The following is a 22,500-nucleotide window of genomic DNA, read 5'->3' on the forward strand; positions in this document are numbered from 1 at the left end:
TGTGTCTGTGTGTGTGTCTGTGTGTGTCTGTGTGTGTGTGTGTGTGTCTGTGTGTGTGTGTGCCTGTGTGTGTGTCTGTGTGTCTGTGTGTGTGTCTGTGTGTGTGTGTCTGTGTGTGTCTGTGTGTCTGTGTGTGTGTCTGTGTGTGTGTCTGTGTGTGTGTCTGTGTGTCTGTGTGCCTGTGTGTCTGTGTGCCTGTGTGTGTGTCTGTGTGTGTGTGTCTGTGTGCCTGTGTGTGTGTGCCTGTGTGTGTGTGTCTGTGCCTGTGTGCCTGTGTGTGTGTGTGTCTGTGTGTGTGTCTGTGTGTCTGTGTGTGTCTGTGTGTGTGTCTGTGTGTCTGTGTGTGTGTCTGTGTGTGTGTCTGTGTGTCTGTGTGCCTGTGTGTGTGTCTGAGTGTGGGGAGCCGTAGTGGAGCGGTTAGTGTGCCGCGCTATGAACTCGGCGACCCGAGTTCGATTCCCGCTCACGGGGCACCGACACCGGTGACGATTCTCTGAACCGGTCCTGGGCCTCCCCTAGGTCGACTCGGCCTCAAACGAGTACCGGTGCGGTGTGTAAACATCGCCACCGGAGAGACAAAGGCGGCCGGGCGTGGTGCTGTTCACCCACCCCCTCGTGTGCCGTGCCGGCCTTCGTAGGTGCTGCTCGCTAACAGCACTTGCCCCTACCGCCTGTGAAGGCTACACGGGGGATCTTTGTGTTTCCAAACGGATTCTCCGCGTGACGGGGCGGCACCGGAGTTCACGCCGAGACCGCCGTGAGCACGCGCAGCAACAGAGACAGCAGCCTGCAGACGCCCTGCTAACACTGAGAGACGTGGCGGGGGAGAGGGAGGGAGGGAGGCAGGGAGAGAGGGGGAGCGGGAAGAGAGGGAGAGAGAGGGAAGGAGAGAGAGAGGGGGAGGAAGGGAGAGAGAGGGAGAGAGAGGGAAGGAAAGAGGGAGAGTGGGAGAGAGAGGGGGAGAGAGGGGGAGAGAGGGAGAGAGAGAGAGGGAGGGGGAGAGTGGGAGAGAGAGAGGGAAGGAAAGAGAGTGAGAGAGAGTGGGAGGAAGGGAGAGAGGGAGGAAAGAGAGAGGGAGAGTGGGAGAGAGAGGGAGAGAGAGGGGGAGTGGGAGAGAGAGGAAGAGAGAGAGTGAGGAAGGGAGAGAGAGAGTGAGAGTGGGAGAGAGTGGGAGAGAGAGGGGGAGAGTGGGAGAGAGAGGGAGAGAGAGTGAGGAAGGGAGAGAGAGGGTGAGAGAGTGGGAGGAAGAGGCAGAAGGAGCTGACGTAGCGTCTGGCGACAGCGAGACGCTCCGCGTGACTCGGCGGCTTCGGCGCCGCTTCCTGACGGAGCGCCGCGGCCGCCAAGCGGCAAAACGGCGGCGGCGGCGGGATCCGGCGTGGAGAAGAGTTGACCCCGACGCGCGTTGTGACCGCAGCGAGGCTCGTCGAGGAACTTGGGAAAGTCGGCCGGCGAGGGCGTTCCAGGGAGCAGCAGAGCGAGAGAGGGAGCGGCGAGGTGACCGGCGGCGCGGCGAGCGGTTAACGCCGCGCTGCTGCGGACCCGGCAGGCCGAGTTCCATTCCCGCCCGTGGCCCCCAACGCCGGTGACGATTATCTGAACCGGTCCTGGGTTTCCCAAAGGATGACTCAAATGGTTACCTGGGTGCGGTGCGTGGTGAACATCGGGGAGACAAAGGCGGCCGGGCGTGTGCGAGCCGGCGGGAGACTGCAGCGCCGTGCCGGTGCCTTGACCCACTTGGGGGGGTCGTGGCCGGCCCCGCCGACTTGTGGCGGCGGGGCCGGGCCGCTACGTTCCCGACCGTGGTGCCATTGCGAGAGAGAGAGACAGAGAGACAGAGAGAGAGAGAGAGACAGAGAGAGAGAGACAGAGAGAGACAGAGAGAGAGAGAGACAGAGAGAGAGAGACAGAGAGAGAGACAGAGAGAGACAGAGAGAGAGACAGAGAGAGAGAGAGAGAGACAGAGAGAGCGGGAGAGAGAGACAGAGAGAGAGAGACAGAGACAGAGAGAGAGACAGAGAGAGAGAGAGACAGAGAGAGCGGGAGAGAGAGAGACAGAGAGAGCGGGAGAGAGAGCGGAGAGAGGCAGAGAGAGCCAGAGAGAGAGAGAGACAGAGCGGTGCGACGCCTAGAGATGGTGAGGGCCAGTTAGCCCAGCACCCCCCACCAACCACCACCCCCCACCACCACCAGCACCACCCCCCACCACCACCACCCCCCACCACCACCCCCCACCAGCACCACCCCCCACCACCACCCCCCCACCACCCCCCCACGAAGCAGACACAAAGGTCTGCAGGGTATAATTGATGGGGTCAACCACCATCATCACCACCATCATCACTATCATCACCACCATCACCACCATGTCATCGCCGCCAAGATCGTGACCACCGCTCTCGTCGCCATGGCGCTGTGGCTGGCACGGGCCGAGGGCTCGTGGGGGTTGACGCTGCGGTGCCCAGCGACGGTGGGCACACTCCTACAGAGAGCGCGGGTCTCGTTGTGGGTCACGTTGTGGGTCTCTGTGTGAGTCTGTGTAAGTCTGTGGGTCTCAGTGGGTCTGTGTGAGTCTGTGGGTCTCAGTGGGTCTCTGTGTGAGTCTGTGGGTCTCCGTGTGAGTCTGTGGGTCTCTGTGTGAGTCTGTGGGTCTCTGTGTGAGTCTGTGGGTCTCTGTGTGAGTCTGTGGGTCTCGTTGTGGGTCTGTGGGTCTCGTTGTGGGTCTGTGGGTCTCTGTGTGAGTCTGTGGGTCTCTGTGTGAGTCTGTGGGTCTCTGTGTGAGTCTGTGGGTCTCTGTGTGAGTCTGTGGGTCTCGTTGTGGGTCTGTGGGTCTCGTTGTGGGTCTGTGGGTCTCTGTGTGAGTCTGTGGGTCTCTGTGTGAGTCTGTGGGTCTCGTTGTGGGTCACGTTGTGGGTCTCTGTGTGAGTCTGTGGGTCTCTGTGTAAGTCTGTGGGTCTCTGTGTGAGTCTGTGGGTCTCTGTGTGAGTCTGTGGGTCTCTGTGTGAGTCTGTGGGTCTCTGTGTGGGTCTGTGGGTCTCTGTGTGAGTCTGTGGGTCTCTGTGTGAGTCTGTGGGTCTCTGTGTGAGTCTGTGGTTCTCAGTGGGTCTCTGTGTAAGTCTGTGGGTCTCTGTGTGAGTCTGTGGGTCTCTGTGTGAGTCTGTGGGTCTCTGTGTGAGTCTGTGGGTCTCTGTGTGAGTCTGTGGGTCTCCGTGTGAGTCTGTGGGTCTCTGTGTGAGTCTGTGGGTCTCTGTGTGAGTCTGTGGGTCTCTGTGTGAGTCTGTGTAAGTCTGTGGGTCTCAGTGGGTCTCTGTGTGAGTCTGTGGGTCTCTGTGTGAGTCTGTGGGTCTCTGTGTGAGTCTGTGGGTCTCTGTGTGAGTCTGTGGGTCTCTGTGTGGGTCTGTGGGTCTCTGTGTGAGTCTGTGGGTCTCTGTGTGAGTCTGTGGGTCTCTGTGTGAGTCTGTGGTTCTCAGTGGGGTCTCTGTGTAAGTCTGTGGGTCTCTGTGTGAGTCTGTGGGTCTCTGTGTGAGTCTGTGGGTCTCTGTGTGAGTCTGTGGGTCTCTGTGTGAGTCTGTGGGTCTCCGTGTGAGTCTGTGGGTCTCTGTGTGAGTCTGTGGGTCTCTGTGTGAGTCTGTGGGTCTCTGTGTGAGTCTGTGGGTCTCTGTGTGAGTCTGTGGGTCTCCGTGTGAGTCTGTGGGTCTCTGTGTGAGTCCGTGGGTCTCTGTGTGAGTCTGTGGGTCTCGTTGTGAGTATGTGGGTCTCGTTGTGAGTCTGTGGGTCTCGTTGTGAGTCTGTGGGTCTCTGTGTGGGTCTGTGGGTCTCTGTGCGAGTCTGTGGGTCTCTGTGTGGGTCTGTGGGTCTCTGTATGAGTCTGTAGGTCTCTGCGTGAGTCTATGGGTCTCTGTGTGAGTCTGTGGGTCTCTGTGTGGGTCGCTGTGTGAGTCTGTGGGTCTCTGTGTGAGTCTGTGCGTCTCTGTGTGGGTCTGTGGGTCTCTGTGTGAGTCTGTGGGTCTCTGTCTGGGTCTGTGGGTCTCTGTGTGAGTCTGTGGGTCTCTGTGTGAGTCTGTGGGTCTCTGTGTGAGTCTGTGCGTCTCTGTGTGAGTCTGTGGGTCTCTGTGTGAGTCTGTGGGTCTCTGTGGGTCTCTGTGTATGTCTGTGTGTCTCTGTGTGAGTCTGTGGGTCTCTGTGTGAGTCTGTGGGTCTCTGTGTGAGTCTGTGGGGTCTCTGTGTGAGTCTGTGGGTCTCTGTGTGAGTCTGTGGGTCTCTGTGTGAGTCTGTGGGTCTCTGTGTGAGTCTGTGGGTCTCTGTGTGAGTCTGTGGGTCTCTGTGTGAGTCTGTGGGTCTCCGTGTGAGTCTGTGGGTCTCTGTGTGAGTCCGTGGGTCTCTGTGTGAGTCTGTGGGTCTCGTTGTGAGTCTGTGGGTCTCGTTGTGAGTCTGTGGGTCTCGTTGTGAGTCTGTGGGTCTCTGTGTGGGTCTGTGGGTCTCTGTGCGAGTCTGTGGGTCTCTGTGTGAGTCTGTAGGTCTCTGCGTGAGTCTATGGGTCTCTGTGTGAGTCTGTGGGTCTCTGTGTGAGTCTGTGGGTCTCTGTGTGAGTCTGTGTGTCTCTGTGTGGGTCGGCGTTGTTTTTGTGTTCGCCGTGGGAATAAAAGCGCTGCCGTTGCCCTGGGAACGCTCAATCCCTCCCCCTCCCCGTGCTCACAGCAACCCGATTCAGTTGCTTGGTGACATCCCCCCCTCCTTCTCATCCCTCTTCTCCCTCCCCTCCCTCCTCCCCTCCCTCCCCTCCCTCCCTCCCTCCCTCCCTCCCTCCCTCCCTTCCCCTCCCTCCCCTCCCTCCCTCCCTCCCTCCCTCTTTCTCCCCTCCCTCCCTCCCTCCCTCCCTCCCTCCCTCCCTCCCTCCCTCCCTCCCCTCCCTCCCTCCCCTCCCTCCCTCCCTCCCTCCCTCCCTCCCTCCCTCCCTCCCCTCCCCTCCCTCCCTCTCCTCCCTCCCTCTCCTCCCTCCCCTCCCTCCCTCCCTTACCCTTCCCCCGTCCTGTGTGGAGGCACAGTGTGGTGTTGTCTTTATTGTTGTTTATAGTTGTTCGTTGTGTTCGTTGTGTTCGTTGTGATGTTTGTTGTTGTGTTTGTTGTTGCGTTTATTGTTTTGTTTATAGTTGTGTTTGTTGTGTTTGTTGTTGTGTTTGCCCACGAGAGCCTCGCTGAGTCTCACGGCTTTCTTTCAGGAGGCTCCTGCTAAGTTTCCCCAGCCGTGGGGTGGGCGATGATTTATCCTGCTGCTGCTGCTGCCCCTGCTCCTGCTGCTCCTGCTGCTCCTGCTGCTGCCCCTGCTGCTGCCCCTGCTGCTGCCCCTGCTGCTGCCCCTGCTCCGACTGCTCCTGCTTCTGCCGCGATGCCAGTCGAGCAATTCGGGGGCTAATTTATATTTCAACCAAGCGTTGGCCGCGACGGCCGGAGCACGACGTCCGGGGCGTCTCTCGCGGGACGCGATGTGGCACCACGGCGGTTGACGGCCACCGCAGCGTTCACCAGGGCGGCCCCCTGGGGTCGAACCCCCACCCCGACGTCGCGTCTTGGGGTCACGCCGAGCGTTGGTTCGTCACCGCGTCCGACGTTTCGCCCCACCCCCCGCCCGTGGCGCGGGGGTTCTCTCGGCCGTGCCGCCCGTCGTCTGTCCGTCGGCGTCGTCACGGCGACCCCGCGTGCTATTGAACCCTCAAGCAAACTGCGTTTTTATTCCACCGTATGTGGCCCACCGTGGACGTTGCGAGCAGAGGGCCACATCTGTGTAAATGCGTGGTTGTTGATTGTAAATATTCTGAGCGCACTACGTTGAGTCTAAATGTGGAGGGGGAAATAGCGGAGGACCCGGAGACAAAAATCCACGCGACCACGGGGAGAGATTCGACGCAGAAAACTCCAAAAATATACAGCAGCAGCAGTAGCAGCAGCAGCAGCGGCAGTAGCAGCAGCAGTAGCAAGTAGCAAGCAGTAGCAGCAGCGGTAGCAGCAGCAGTAGCAAGTAGCAGTAGCAGCAGCGGTAGCAGCGGTAGCAGGCGCGAAGCCAAGATATCCTGCAGACCGAGCGTGGGAGTTAACATCTCCTCGCCGCCCTGGGACGCGGCCGGTTCTGACGGCGGTAAGAATCACCGGGACGGAGGAGGAATCACCGAGACGGAGGAGGAATCACCGGGACGGAGGAGGAATCACCGGGACGGAGGAAGAATCACCGGGACGGAGGAGGAATCACTGAGACGGAGGAGGAATCACCGGGACGGAGGAAGAATCACCGGGACGGAGGAGGAATCACTGAGACGGAGGAGGAATCACCGGGACGGAGGAAGAATCACCGGGACGGAGGAGGAATCACCGGGACGGAGGAAGAATCACCGGGACGGAGGAGGAATCACCGAGACGGAGGAGGAATCACCGGGACGGAGGAAGAATCACCGGGACGGAGGAAGAATCACCGGGACGGAGGAGGAATCACCGAGACGGAGGAGGAATCACCGGGACGGAGGAAGAATCACGGGACGGAGGAAGAATCACCGGGACGGAGGAAGAATCACCGGGACGGAGGGAGAATCACTGGGACGGAGGAGGAATCACCGAGACGGAGGAGGAATCACCGGGACGGAGGAAGAATCACCGGGACGGAGGAAGAATCACCGGGACGGAGGAAGAATCACCGGGACGGAGGAAGAATCACCGAGACGGAGGAGGAATCACCGGGACGGAGGAAGAATCACCAAGACGGAGGAGGAATCACCGGGACGGAGGAGGAATCACCGAGACGGAGGAAGAATCACCGAGACGGAGGAAGAATCACCAAGACGGAGGAGGAATCACCGGGACGGAGGAGGAATCGCCCCCCCCCCCCGCGAGGGGGGGGAGCGAGGGGCGGGGCGAGGGGCGGGGGGTGAGGGGCGGGGCGAGGGGGGTGATTACTCAAGGGTTGCTCGGCGTGGCGGTCGGCGTGAGCTCCGCCACATCCTGCACGTGTCGCGCTGCGATAGCGGTGGTGCGAGCTTCACGACTCACTCACTGACTCTCACTGACTCTCACTCTCTCTTACACTCTCACTCTCACACTCTCTCTTACACTCTCTTACACTGACTCTCACTCTCACACTCTCTCTTACACTCTCACTCTCACACTCTCTCTTACACTCTCTCTTACACTGACTCTCACTCTCACACTCTCTCTTACACTCTCTCTTACACTGACTCTCTCACTCTCACACTCTCTCTTACACTCTCTCTTACACTGACTCTCACTCTCACACTCTCTCTTACACTCTCTCTTACACTGACTCTCACTCTCACACTCTCTCTTACACTCTCACTCTCACACTCTCACTCACACTCTCACACTCTCTCTTACACTGACTCTCACTCTCACACTCTCTCTTACACTCTCACTCTCACACTCTCTCTTACACTCTCTCTTACACTGACTCTCACTCTCACACTCTCTCTTACACTCTCACTCTCACACTCTCTCTTACACTCTCTCTTACACTGACTCTCACTCTCACACTCTCTCTTACACTCTCTCTTACACTGACTCTCACTCTCACACTCTCTCTTACACTCTCACTCTCACACTCTCTCTTACACTCTTACACTGACTCTCACTCTCACACACTCTCACACTCTCACACTCTCTCTTTATACACTCTCTTACACTGACTCTCACTCTCACTCTCACATTCCACTCTTACACTGACTCTCACTCTCACACTTTCTCTTACACTCTCACACACCCTCACACTCTCACTCTCACACTCTCTCTTACACTCTTACACTGACTCTCACTCTCACACACCCTCACACTCTCACTCTCACACTCTCTCTTACACTCTCTTACACTGACTCTCACTCTCACACTCTCTCTTACACTCTCACACACCCTCACACTCTCACTCTCACACTCTCTCTTACACTCACACTCTCACTCACACTCTCACACTCTCACTCTCACACTCTCTCTTACACTCTCTTACACTCACACTCACACTCTCTTACACTCTCTCTCACACTCTCTTACACACTCTCACTCACTCTCACACTCTCACTCTCTTACACTCTCACTCTCTTACACACTCACTCTCACACTCTCTCACACACTCTCACACTCTCACACTCTCTTGCCCTCTCTCACTCGCCCGTCTGTTGGCTCCATTCCAAGGGAGAGGTTTGTTATTCTTCGTGTCTCTCTCGTTCTCTCCCAGTCCCACACCCGCTCCCTCCCACGTCTACTCTTGTTTCAGTCTCTTGTTAACCTGCCGGGTGAAGGCTTCCCCAAGACGCCACCGCCATTCTCATCTTCTCCCTCTCTTTACCACACTCACTCTCTCCCTCTCTCACTCACCCCCTGCCTCTCTCCCTCTCTCACTCACCCCCTGCCTCTCTCACTCTCTCCCTCTTTCCCACACTCACCCCCTGCCTCTCTCTCCCTCTCTCACTCATCCCCTGCCTCTCTCCCTCCCCCTCTTTCCCACACTTCCTCTCTCCCTCTCTCACTCTCTCACTCACCCCTTGCCTCTCTCCCTCCCCCTCTTTCCCACACTTCCTCTCTCCCTCTCTCACTCTCTCACTCACCCCTTGCCTCTCTCCCTCTCCGTCTCCCTCCCTCTTCCCCCTCTCCCCCCCCTCTCTCCCCCCCCTCTTCCCCCTCCCCCTCTCTCCCCCCCTCTTCCCCCTCCCCTCTCCCCCCCTCTCTCCCCCCCCTCTCTCCCTCCCTCTGGCTGGAGCTGCCTTCCCCGTTGGACCGCTGCCGACTCACGCGCGGCCGCTTTGTTTTATGAGCGTGGCCTCGCTACCCCGCACTGCCCCCCCCCCGTCTGACGCAACGGCCGAGCAACGCGCGGCCACCACCCCCCCTCCACGGCCTCCCAGTGGCCAGGAGATGTTAACCACCTCGCCCGCTACGCAGGAGGTCGCGGGGTCGATGCCGACCCTGACGACGGCTGCTGTACTTTCGGAGTTTGCGTCTCTCTCTCTCTCTCCTCCGTGGATTATTTTTCCAGGTTTTTGTTCCCCTCCCCAGTATTTGTCTGCTGCCACAGATTTCCCCGTGGCGGTGATGGTGGTGATGAGCCCGCTCCGTTGGGTTTGTCACTCGTGATCTTCAGGTCGCTTCTGAAAGAGATAGAAGCTGGTAGCAGCCCAGTGGGGGCCTTACCTGGTCAAATACTACAAATGGTTTTAGTTTTGTCGTCGTCATCAGCAGCCATCCACTGCCGCATGGAGGTCCCTGCCACGGCCTGAAGGGACGACGGTCGATCCGGCGGCCGAGAGCAATCGCGGAGCGGCGAGCGAGAGAGAGAGGACGTCCCTCGATGAGACGGAGCGGCGAGCGAGAGAGAGAGGACGTCCCTCGATGAGACGGAGCGGCGAGCGAGAGAGAGAGGACGTCCCTCGATGAGACGGAGCGGCGAGCGAGAGAGAGAGGACGTCCCTCGATGAGACGGAGCGGCGAGCGAGAGAGAGAGGACGTCCCTCGATGAGACGGAGCGGCGAGCGAGAGAGAGAGGACGTCTCTCGATGAGACGGAGCGGCGAGCGAGAGAGAGAGGACGTCTCTCGATGAGACGGAGCGGCAAGCGAGAGAGAGAGGACGTCCCTCGATGAGACGGAGCGGCGAGCGAGAGAGAGAGGACGTCCCTCGATGAGGCGGAGCGGCGAGCGAGAGAGAGAGGACGTCCCTCGATGAGACGGAGCGGCGAGCGAGAGAGAGCGTCCCTCGATGAGGCGGAGCGGCGAGCGAGAGAGAGAGGACGTCCCTCGATGAGGCGGAGCGGCGATGAGATCCACTCGGTGTGTGGGGGCCGAGTCGGGTGGCGAGCGATGTCGTAGCGGCCAGCGCCACGAACACGACGGGTTCCATTCCTGCTCACGGCCAACACCAGCGACGGTTGTCTTCACCGGTCCTGGGCCTCCCCTAGGGCGTGTAGTGAACATCGTCACTGGGGAGACAAAGGCGGCCGGGCGTGGTACCGGCCACCCACTACTTCGTGTGCCGTGCCGGCCTTCGTAGATGCTACTCGCAAACAGGACCTGCCCACCACCACCACCACCACGTGGTGTTCAACAACCACCACCACCACGTGGTGTTCAACCACCACCACCACCACGTGGTGTTCAACCTCCACCACCACCACCACCACGCTGTGTTCAACCACCACCACCACGCTGTGTTCAACCACCACCACCACGTGGTGTTCAACCACCACCACCACGTGGTGTTCATCCACCACCACCACGTGGTGTTCAACCACCACGTGGTGTTCAACCACCACGTGGTGTTCAACCACCACCACCACGTGGTGTTCAACCACCACCACCACGTGGTGTTCAACCACCACCACGCTGTGTTCAACCACCACCACCACCACGTGGTGTTCAACCACCACCACCACCACCACCACCACGTGGTGTTCAACCACCACCACCACCACCACCACGTGGTGTTCAACCACCACGGTGACGTGGGTGGTGACCGTGAGGGCCCAGTCGTAGCGTCGTTCCCCGCTTGGTGCAGAGCTTCGCGTATCCACATCCAGCGGCCACCCTGAACAACAACAACAATAACAACAACAATAACAACAGCAATAGTAATAACAGCAATAGTAATAACAGCAATAGTAATAACAGCAATAGTAATAACAGAAATAGTAATAACAGCAATAGTAATAACACCGCGTTGTGTTTGTCTGGGTAGCATGTGAGCTGCAGTTCTGCTGCGTTGCATTCGCTTCAGATTGCCGTGACGTCATCCACAAGAGTGGACCATTGTTCACCGCCGATGGCGAAAGTTCGCGTTTTGCCAAATTCGAAAATGACCCCGAAAGCGACCCAATTGGGATCGTGCGGCGGCTTCGTGCCCCAGCGTCACGCGAGGAGCAAACGCCTCCTCTCCCGTCTGGTCTCTCTCTCTCGCTCGCTGCGTCACACGGAATCACTGACTCACCCGCTCACTCAGCCACCAACTCACCCACACACCCACTCACTCAGCCACTCACAAAGCCACCCACTCACTCAGCCAACCACTCACATAACCACCCACTCACTCAGCCAACCACTTACTCAGCCACCCACTCAGCCACCCACTCACTCTACCACTTAACCATGCACTCACTGACTCACCCACTCAGCCACCCACTCACTCACTGACTCACCCACTCACTCAGCCACCCACTCACTCAGCCACCCACTCACTCATCCACTCAGCCACCCACTCACTCACCCACTCACTGACTCACTCAGCCACCCACTCACTCATCCACTCAGCCATCCACTCACTGACTCACCCACTCAGCCACCCACTCACCCACTCACTGACTCACCCACTCACTCAGCCACCCACTCACTCAGCCACCCACTCACTCAGCCACCCACTCACTCATCCACTCAGCCACCCACTCACTGACTCACCCACTCACTGACTCACCCACTCACTCAGCCACCCACTCACTCATCCACTCAGCCACCCACTCACTGACTCACCCACTCAGCCACCCACTCACTCACCCACTCACTGACTCACTCATCCACCCACTCACTCAGCCACCCACTCACTGACTCACCCACTCACTGACTCACCCACTCACTCGCCCACTCACTCACCCACCCACTTACTCACTAACCCACTCACCTACCCCATCACTCACTAACCCACCCACTCACTAACCCACCCACCCACTCACTAACCCACTCACCCACTCACTAACCCACCCACCCACTTACTAACCCACCCACACACCCACTCCTAACCCACCCACCCACTCACTAACCTACCCACTCACCCACTCACTAACCTACCCACCCACTCACTAACCCACCCACTCACTCACCCACTCACTAACCCACCCACCCACTTACTAACCCACCCACACACCCACTCACTAACCCACCCACCCACTCACTAACCTACCCACTCACTAACCTACCCACCCACTCACTAACTCACTTACCCACTCACTCACACACCCACTCACTAACCCACTTACCCACTCACTCACACACCCATTCACTAACCCACTCACACACCCACTCACTAACCCACCCACCCACTTACTCACTCACTCACACACCCACTCACTAACACACCAACCCACTCACTAACCCACTCACTCACACACCCATTCACTAACCCACTCACTCACACACCCACTCACGAACCCACCCACCCACTTACTCACACACCCACTCACTAACCCACCCACCCACTTACCCACTCACTCACACACCCACTCACTAACCCACCCACCCACTCAATAACCCACTTACTCACATACCCACCCACTCACACACCCACCCACTCACTAACCCACTTACCCACTCACTCACACACCCACTCACACACCCACTCACTCACTAACCCACCCACACACCCACTCACTCACTAACCCACCCACACACTCACTCACACACCCACTCACTCACACACCCACTCATTAACCCACACACTCACTCACAGCACTTCCCCCAAAAGCCTGTCTCAGGCTACACGGTGGGATCCCTGGCTTTGTGTGTGCGTGCGAGCCTCTTGCAGACGCGTGCGTGTGTGTAACCCAGTGTGTGTGTGTTTGTAACGGGGAGCGATAGTGTAGCGGTTAGCGCGCTGCGCTATAAACCTGGCGACCCGGGTTCGATTCCCGCTCACGGCCAACACCAGTGACGATTATCTGAACCGGTCCCGGGCCTCCCCTAGGTTGACTCAGCCTCAAATGAGTACCTGGTGCGGTGTGTAAACATTGCCACTAGGGAGACAAAGGCGGTCGGGCGTGGTGCTGGCCGCCCACCCCCTCGTGTACCGTTCCGGCCTTCATAGGTGCTCGCTAACAGCACTTGCCCCTACAGTATGGGGGATCTTTGTTATCTTTGTGTAACCCAGTGTGAGTGTGTGAGTGTGTGTGTAACCCAGTGTGTGTGTGTGTGTCTAACCCAGTGTGTGTGTGTCTAACCCAGTGTGAATGTGTGTCTAACCCAGTGTGAGTGTGTGTCTAACCCAGTGTGAGTGTGTGTCTAACCCAGTGTGTGTGTGTCTAACCCAGTGTGAATGTGTGTCTAACCCAGTGTGAGTGTGTGTGTCTAACCCAGTGTGAGTGTGTGTCTAACCCAGTGTGTGTGTGTCTAACCCAGTGTGAATGAATGTGTATAACCCAGTGTGAATGTGTGTCTAACCCAGTGTGTGTGTGTGTGTCTAACCCAGTGTGAATGCGTGTAACCCAGTGTGTGTGTCTAACCCAGTGTGAATGTGTGCGTGTAACCCAGTGTGAATGTGTGCGTCTAACCCAGTGTGAGTGTGTACGTGTAGCCCAGTGTGTGTGTGCGCGTGTGTGTGTGCGTGTGTGCATGCATGTGTGTGGGTGTGCGTGCATGCATGTGTGGGTGTGCGTGCGTGTGTATCTGTGCGTGCGTGTGTGTGTGCGCGTGTCACGGGGAGCGGTGGTGCAGCGGTTAGCGCGGCGCCGCGCTCCAGCGACCCGAGTTGGATTCCCGCTGGCGGCCACCATAGGCCGTCCCCCTAGGTCGACTCGGCCTCAAGTGAGAAACAGTGGCGCGGTGTGCAGTAGACATGGCCAACCGGGGAGAGGAAGGGCGTGGTGCCGGCCACCCCCCACCCCCGTGGTGTCCCGGCCCCCGTAGGTGCTGCTCGCCAAGAGCACTTGCCCCAGAAGTCTGCTCGGGCTCCAACAGAGGATCGTTTGTCTTGGCGGGCGGGCGGGCGGGTGGCGAGCGAGCGAGCTGGGTCCGGGCTGATGCAACGGCGGTGCAAAAACCTCGTGCGGAAATGACGAAATGGCAGCGGAATGAGTAAACTCAGCCCCCCCCCATCCCGTCCCGTGCCCGGGAAATGTTTAAATCTCCCATCGCTGTCACTCCAGCGGCGTGCGATGTAACGGTGATGCGAACGACGTGGCGGTGGTGGTGGTTGGGCATGTCCACGAGGCGGGCAGTCCTTCTCTCTGTGGGCGAGATTTGTTTGCCGGTATCCAAAATGATGAAGCCTAAGGCGAGGTTTTTACCCTTTCTGGCAATAATAAAATAGGAGCTGTGTTCAGATGTTCAAACACCCACATCCATGATACACCTATTGCAAGGCATCAAGTCTGCATTCACCACATATACATGTGGCATCTTTAATAATAATGATGATGATGATATGCATTGTCTTTCAAACTGATTGGACGTGGCCTTGAAGAAGGCCTCTGGTGTAGGCCAATCGGTTTCAAAGACAATTCACAACAACGTTGTTATTATTATCATCAGAGCGTGTTTGTGTGCATGTTTTGCTACATGTATGTGTGGTTAATGCAGACTTAATGCCTTGCCAAAAGGTTTCATCTGAACACAACTCACGTTTGATTATTGCCAGAAAGGGTAAAAACCTCGTGCTTAATTTCATTAGTCAAGAGGTTATCCCGGGGAGCTGCAGTTTGGGGTGGCGGTCAGCTCCCTAGCCAACCACTACAACACAAACAACAACAACAATAACGCTGCTGCTCCTGCTGATGCTGCCCCGACTGCTGCTGCCCCTGCTGCTGCTGCTGCCCCTGCTGCTGCCCCTGCTGCTGCTGCTGCCCCTGCTGCTGCTGCTGCCCCTGCTGCTGCTCCTGCTGCTGCCCCTGCTGCTCCTGCTGCCCCTGCTGCTGCTGCTCCTGCTGCTGCCCCTGCTGCTGCTGCTCCTGCTGCTGCCCCTGCTGCTGCTGCCCCTGCTGCTGCCCCTGCTGCTGCTGCCCCTGCTGCTACTGCCCCTACTGCTGCTGCTGCCCCTGCTGCTGCTGCTGCCCCTGCTGCTGCCCCTGCTGCTGCCCCTGCTGCTGCCCCTGCTGCTGCTGCCCCTGCTGCTGCTGCCCCTGCTGCTGCTGCTACTGCCCCTACTGCTGCTGCTGCCCCTGCTGCTGCCCCTGCTGCTGCCCCTACTGCTGCTGCGACGAACTCCGTGAATCCGTGCGGCCAGCGAGCGCCTGTTTGGCACGACGTGAGGAGTTGTTAACTACCTCGCCTGGTACACAGGAGGTCTTGGGTTGGATCCCGACCCTGACGCCTGCTGCTGCTGCTGTATATGTTGGAGTTTGTTTGTCTCTCTCCCCGTGGTCGCGTGGATTTTTATCCGGGTCCTCCGGTTTTTCCCCTCCACATTTAGAATCGACGTCACCACGCGTTTAGAGAAGTTGACTGCTGCTATGCATTTCTCCGTGATGATGACGATGATGATGACGATGATGATGACGATGAGAGGTTCACTTCGTTGAGCTCTCATTTGTGATGTGCCAGGTCACTGCTGATAAAGAGCTCTGTAGTAGTTCAGTGGGACCTTACCTGGTCCAACAACAATACTTTATAGTTTCATCAAACAACGCACAGTGCGCTAACCACTGTGCCACCACTCTTACTCCTCCGTGGTGGTGGTGGTGGTGGTGGTGAGGAGCGGTAAATCGAGTTTACCAAAGCAATCGCTCATCGTCAGCGTCATCGCCGTCGGTAACGGCCGTGGCAGAATTGATTTTCTGTCCCCCGTGGTTTGTCATGGCGGGCCGGTGAGTAGCCGGTGAAGGTGCGGTGAGATGCCAGTGAGACGCCGTTGAGGGGTCGGCGAGACGCCAGTGAGGTCCCGGTGAGGTCCCAGCGAGACGCCGGCGAGGTCCCGGCGAGGTCCCGGTGAGGTCCCAGCGAGACGCCAGTGAGGTCCCGGTGAGGTCCCGGCGAGACGCCAGTGAGGTCCCGGTGAGGTCCCAGCGAGACGCCGGTGAGGTCCCGGTGAGGTCCCGGCGAGACGCCGGTGAGGTCCCGGTGAGGTCCCGGCGAGGTCCCGGCGAGGGGCCGGTGGAGACGGCAAACGCAGTGAGCGGGGGAGCCGTTTAAATTGAACCGCCACCGCAGCCTCTGGCGGAGCGCGGGAGGAGGAGGGGGGGGAGGAGGAGGGGGAGGAGGAGGAGGAGGGGGAGGAGGAGGAGGAGGGGGGGGAGGAGGAGGAGGTGGAGGAGGAGGAGGGGAAGGAGGAGGAGGGGGAGGAGGAGGAGGGGGAGGAGGAGGAGTGTCTGAGAGAGGGGACCGGCATCCAAGCGGCATGGCCCTGCCAGGGCGGTAGGGTGGGGGTAGGGTGGGGGGGTAGGGTGGGGGTGGGCACGAGACAACCACAGCCGTCGGTCGTTGCGGCCGTGTGGCGACGCTCCCGCCCTGTGACCCCTGACCCCCTGTGACCCCTGGCCCCCTGTGACCCCCTGTGACCCCTGGCCCCCTGTGACCCCCTGTGACCCCTGACCCCCTATGCCCCCTGTGACCCCTGACCCCCTGTGACACCTGACCCCCTGTGACCCCTGACCCCCTGTGACCCCTGACCCCCTGTGACCCCAGGCTGCAGCGTGAAGGTGCACAGGGGATGTCGTGACGGCCTTCCCGTCTGCTCCAAGGCGAAGCTGCGGGTGAGGCCGGGTGGTGGGCGCTGGGCGCTGGGCGCTGGGCGCTGGGCGCTGGGCGCTGGGCGCTGGGCGCTGGGCGCTGGGCGCTGGGCGCTGGGCGCTGGGCGCTGGGCGCTGGGCGCTGGGCGCTGGGCGCTGGGCGCTGGGCGCTGGGCGCTGGGCGCTGGGCGCTGGGCGCTGGGCGCTGGGCGCTGGGCGCTGGGCGCTGGGCGCTGGGCGCTGGGCGCTGGGCGCTGGGCGCTGGGCGCTGGGCGCTGGGCGCTGGGCGCTGGGCGCTGGGCGCTGGGCCCCTCGTAGCCGGGGGGGTGGGGTGGTGCTTGGATTCACCATCCCGGGGTCACCGTGGAGCTTGTCGGCTCTCTCCGTCTCTCTCTCACTGTTTTGTAGAGTGAATGAGTGTGAGAGTGAGTGAGTGAGTGTGTGAGAGTGTGAAAGTGTGAGAGAGTGTGAATGAGTGTGCGAGTGAGTGAGTGAGACAGGGTGTGAGTGAGTGAAAGTGAGTGTGTGAGTGAGTGAAAGTGAGTGTGTGAGAGTGTGAGAGTGAGTGAGTGTATGAGTGAGTGAGTGTGAATGAGTGTGAGAGTGAGTGAGTAGAGTCTGTCTGTTCTCTCTCTCACTGTTTTGTAGAGTGAATGAGTGTGCGAGTGAGTGTTTGAGTGAGTGAGACAGGGTGTGATTGAGTGAGTGAAAGTGAGTGTGTGAGAGTGTGAGAGTGAGTGAGTGTATGAGTGAGTGAGTGTGAATGAGTGTGAGAGTGAGTGAGTAGAGTCTGTCTGTTCTCTCTCACTGTTTTGTAGAGTGAATGAGTGTGTGAGTGAGTGAGTGTGTGAGAGTGTGAAAGTGTGAGAGAGTGTGAATGAGTGTGCGAGTGAGTGAGTGAGACAGGGTATGAGTGTGTGAGTGAGTGAAAGTGAGTGTGTGAGTGAGTGAAAGTGAGTGTGTGAGAGTGTGAGAGTGAGTGAGTGTATGAGTGAGTGAGTGTGAATGAGTGTGAGAGTGAGTGAGTAGAGTCTGTCTGTTCTCTCTCTCACTGTTTTGTAGAGTGAATGAGTGTGCGAGTGAGTGTTTGAGTGAGTGAGACAGGGTGTGATTGAGTGAGTGAAAGTGAGTGTGTGAGAGTGTGAGAGTGAGTGAGTGTATGAGTGAGTGAGTGTGAATGAGTGTGAGAGTGAGTGAGTAGAGTCTGTCTGTTCTCTCTCACTGTTTTGTAGAGTGAATGAGTGTGCGAGTGAGTGTTTGAGTGAGTGAGTGTGAATGAGTGTGAGAGTGAGTGAGTAGAGTCTGTCTGTTCTCTCTCTCTCACTGTTTTGTAGAGTGAATGAGTGTGCGAGTGAGTGTTTGAGTGAGTGAGACAGGGTGTGATTGAGTGAGTGTGTGAGTGTGAATGAGTGTGAGAGTGAGTGAGTGAGTAGAGTCTGTCTGTCTCTCTCTCACTGTTTGTAGAGTGAATGAGTGTGCGAGTGTTTGAGTGAGTGAGACAGGGTGTGATTGAGTGAGTGTGCGAGTGAGTGTTTGAGTGAGTGAGACAGGGTGTGATTGAGTGAGTGTGCGAGTGAGTGTTTGAGTGAGTGAGACAGGGTGTGATTGAGTGAGTGTGTGAGTGAGTGAAAGTGAGTGTGTGAGAGTGAGTGAGTGTATGAGTGAGTGAGTGAGTGTGAGAGTGAGTGAGTGAGTAAGTGAGTGAGATTGAATGAGTGAGTAGAGTCTGTCTGTTCTCTCTCTCGCCCTGCTCTGCGTGGGTTTTCCTCCGGGTTCCACGGCAGTTCTCAGAATCGACGATTCGCTTCTGTGTGAGTGAGTGTGTGAGTGAGTGAGTGAGAATGAGAGTGAGTGAGTGTGTGAGTGAGAATGAGTGAGTGTGTGAGTGAGTGAGAGTGAGTGAGTGAGAATGAGAGTGAGTGAGTGTGTGAGTGAGTGAGTGTGTGAGTGAGAGTGAGTGAATGAGTGTGTGAGAATGAGAGTGAGTGAGTGAGAGTGAGTGAGTGTGTGAGTGAGAGTGAGTGAGTGAGTGTGTGAGAATGAGAGTGAGTGTGTGAGAATGAGAGTGAGTGAGTGTGTGAGAATGAGAGTGTGTGAGAGTGAGTGAGTGTGAGTGAGAGTGAGTGTGAGTGAGTGAGTAGAGTCTGTCTGTTCTCTCTCTCGCCCTGCTCTGCGTGGGTTTTCCTCCGGGTTCCACGGCAGTTCACAGAATCGACGATTCGCTTCTGTGTGAGTGAGTGAGAATGAGTGTGTGAGAATGTGTGTGAGTGAGTGTGTGAGAATGAGAGTGAGTGTGTGAGAATGAGTGTGAGAGTGAGTGAGTGAGTAAGTGTGTGAGAATGAGTGTGAGAGTGAGTGAGTGTGTGAGAATGAGCGTGAGTGAGTGTGTGAGAATTAGAGTGAGTGTGTGAGAATGAGAGTGAGTGTGTGAGAATGAGAGTGAGTGAGTGAGAATGAGAGTGAGTGAGTGTGTGAGAATGAGTGTGAGAGTGAGTGAGTGAGTGTTTGAGAATGAGAGTGAGTGAGTGAGAATTTGTGTGAGAATGAGTGTGAGAGTGAGTGAGTGAGTGTGTGAGAATGAGAGTGAGTGAGTGTGTGAGAATGAGAGTGAGTGAGTGAGTGTGAGAATGAGTGTGAGTGAGTGTGTGAGAATGAGAGTGAGTGAGTGTGTGAGATTGAGAGTGAGTGAGTGAGTGTGTGAGATTGAGAGCGAGTGAGTGTGTGAGAATGAGAGCGAGTGAGTGAGTGTGAGAATGAGTGTGAGTGAGTGTGTGAGAATGAGTGTGAGAGTGAGTTCACAGAATCGACGATTCGCTTCTGTGAACGTCTCAAGTGACCAGCGTTGGCCAAACCACATCCCCAACGCTGAACGCCGCCAAATTACTCAATTGGCAGCGTTGGCGGCGGCGGCGGCGGCGTTGGCGGCGTTGGCGGCTTGCGAAGTCTCCGGCTCTCTGCCGCCACCGCTGATGTTGCCCGCGGCTCCGCGCTGGCGCCGAAGCCGAACCCGGCAACAAACGATTTCGGTCATCGGGATGAGAATATTGCTTACATATATATATAACTGCGCGAGGAATCCCATGAGCTGTGAAGCTCTTGTACACAGATGTCTCCAGTAGGGGCACCGGGTAAGAACGTCACAACAACAAACAACAACACAAACTTGATAGGAGTGCAAAGTACATGGAAGGTAAACAAATCACCCAAACACAAACAAATAAAACACGAAACCATTCCCATCCTTCTACCCACCACGTGGCTTTAGTATGGATTCCTGCAGTCACGAAAGCTTAAAATCAAGATCATCCCCGCCCTACCAGGCAAAGCCCACTGGGGTTTCAACTTATTTTTTCCAAACTAACCTGGCCACAAATGACAGCTTAACAAATTGGCCCATCATTTGGACATTTATAGCAACTAAATAATCTAAATAACCTCAATGCATGTTTCTAGATGTGTAGGGAAAAACCGGAGGACCCATATAAATAATCCACGCAACCACAGGGAGAAACCTGCAGACGACAAATACACAAGCGTCTGTGTCAGCATCGAACCCACGACCTCCTGCATACCAGGCGAGGTAGTTAACATCTCACAGCCACCGTGGCACGCCGCTGCCGGACGGCTCCCCCCTCGGCCGATCGATCGCAAGCCGGACAGTTGATTCATAATTTAGTGACGCTTAGCCAACCGATGCTCGCACAAACGCCAAACCCCATGAGCACCGCCTCGTCTGTCTGTAACGTGGGGGGTCGAGTGGGGGAGTGGGGCGGTGACTCCGGTAGAGATGAAACCGCCCGTGGACGAGAAGCCGGAAGGAAGTTGCGCCGCTGTTAGGAACTCGAGGGGAGAGAGAAAACCGGAACGCATCGACCTCCCGATCGTCCGACCGACCGACCGACGGAAGATTTGCCCAGATCTTGGTAGTAATAAAAATAAAAACTTATGACAGCGTGTGATGTCACTCTCAGACAGAGCGATGAGCTCTGTCTGAGTGCGGCCATAGGAATGAGAGCGGCGGTGTGAGAATGGAAAATCATCACGGCTACCAAGGCTCGCTTCACGGGCGGTGTGTGTGTGTATGTGCGTTAGCCACGGCGTGTGTGTGTTAGGCATGGTGTGCGTGTGTGTGTGTGTTAGCCACGGTGTGTGTGTGTTAGCCACGGTGTGTGTGTGTGTGTTAGACACGGTGTGTGTGTTAGCCACGGTGTGTGTGTGTGTTAGACACGATGTGTGTGTTAGGCACGGTGTGTGTGTGTGTGTTAGCCACGGTGTGTGCCCCTGTGTTAGCCACGGTGTGTGTGTGTGTGTTAGTCACGGTGTGTGTGTGTTAGCCACGGTGTGTGTGTGTGTGTTAGACACGGTGTGTGTGTGTTAGTCACGGTGTGTGTGTGTGTGTTAGTCACGGTGTGTGTGTGTTAGCCACGGTGTGTGTGTGTGTTAGTCACGGTGTGTGTGTGTTAGCCACGGTGTGTGTGTGTGTGTTAGACACGGTGTGTGTGTGTTAGTCACGGTGTGTGTGTGTGTGTGTTAGTCACGGTGTGTGTGTGTGTTAGCCACGGTGTGTGTGTGTGTGTTAGCCATGGTGTGTGTGTGTGTTAGCCACGGTGTGTGTGTGTGTGCGTTAGTCACGGTGTGTGTGTGTTAGACACGATGTGTGTGTGTTAGCCACGGTGTGTGTGTGTGTGTTAGCCACGGTGTGTGTGTGTGTGTGTTAGACACGGTGTGTGCCCCTGTGTGAGCCACATGTCCCTGCTTCTGCCGCGCTTGCAGGACAAGTACGGACAGATCCGGCTGTCGGGCTCCAACAAGGACATCCCGGCGGCGGCGGCGGCGGCTTCCGGCAAATGTGAGCACACAGCCACGAATCCCCTGCCCTGCCGCATGTACAGCAGGCGTCGTCAGGGTCGGGATCGAACCCACGGCCTCCTGTAGACCAGGCGAGGTAGTTAACATCTCCTAGCCACCGTGGTTGAAACCCCGGGGTTCGAACCCAGGTCCTTGGCCTGTGCCCCCTCCTAGCCCCCCCCCCCACTATGGGGGGGGGGGTAGCGTGAGCCCACGTGTCTGAGTGTTGGCAGGGGAAGCGGCGGCCGCCCCCCCGTGCTGTAAAGCGGAAGGCTTGGGGATTGCGTGAGTGGTGTCGGTTTTGGTCAAAATCTCCCTCCGCCTCGGCGCTTCCTCTGCTGTAGCAGCAGTGGCGATGGTCTTTAAGATGACACTGTGCTCGTGTGGGTGTGTGTGGGTGGGTGTGTGTGTGGGTGGGTGTGTGTGTGGGTGGGTGTGGGTGGGTGTGGGTGGGTGTGTGTGTGGGTGGGTGTGTGTGGGTGTGTGTGGGTGTGTGGGGGTGTGTGTGTGGGTGGGTGTGTGTGGGTGGGTGTGTGGCTGGGTGTGTGAAGGACGCTGCTGCTGGGCAGTTAGAGGCAGTCGCCCTCTAGAAACAACAGAGGGCAGAGGAGCGACGCTCACAACAGCGAGCAGAGCGGCGGGTGGCTAAAGCGCAGCAAGTTGGCACAGTAGGGAGTACAGCTGGTGGTGTGTCCACCGGTCATCTCAGTCAGCCGACCCATGGCACCTGCAGGATCTGCCCCGAGATCTCCTCCTGTGTCAGCGAGCCATCGGCACTTCACGTGGTGGCCTTGAAGTGCACCTAGCCTGGCACAGGCGCCGTGGTGACTTCACCGGCACTTAGTGGCGAATGGGGACTGTTATTGTTGTGTGAGTGTCTTTGTGTGTGTGTGTGTCTTTGTGTGTATGTGTGCGTGTCTGTTGGGGTGTATGTGTGTGTTTGAGTGCATGTCTGTGTGTGTATCTGTGTGCGTGTATCTGTGTGTATCTGTGTGTGTGTGTATCTGTGTGTGTGTGTGAGTGCATGTCTGTGTGTGTATCTGTGTGTGTATCTGTGTGTGTGTTTGAGTGCATGTCTGTGTGTGTGTATCTGTGTGTGTGTATCTGTGTGTGTATCTGTGTGTGTGTTTGAGTGCATGTCTGTGTGTGTATCTGTGTGTGTGTATCTGTGTGTGTGTATCTGTGTGTGTGTATCTGTGTGTGTGTATCTGTGTGTATCTCTGTGTGTGTTTGAGTGCATGTCTGTGT

General features: G+C 57.3%; 1 protein-coding gene across 5 annotated transcripts in view; it reads left to right on the plus strand.

The window, feature by feature from the left end:
• Positions 1 to 22,500, plus strand: part of LOC116954885 (rho guanine nucleotide exchange factor 18-like) — a 250,740-nt gene that overhangs the window by 186,614 nt on the left and 41,626 nt on the right. For all 5 annotated transcript variants that reach the window (XM_076052605.1, XM_076052608.1, XM_076052606.1 and 2 more), the window contains 2 exons: positions 16,361 to 16,428; positions 21,178 to 21,253. In XM_076052605.1, coding sequence (XP_075908720.1) covers positions 16,361 to 16,428; positions 21,178 to 21,253 — 144 coding nt within the window. The remainder of the gene's footprint in view (positions 1 to 16,360; positions 16,429 to 21,177; positions 21,254 to 22,500) is intronic.

Source organism: Petromyzon marinus, chromosome 57 (assembly GCF_048934315.1).
Source record: "Petromyzon marinus isolate PM22_M1 ecotype Great Lakes invasive population chromosome 57, UKy_Petmar_22M1.pri1.0, whole genome shotgun sequence".
NCBI classification, from domain to species: domain Eukaryota; kingdom Metazoa; phylum Chordata; class Hyperoartia; order Petromyzontiformes; family Petromyzontidae; genus Petromyzon; species Petromyzon marinus.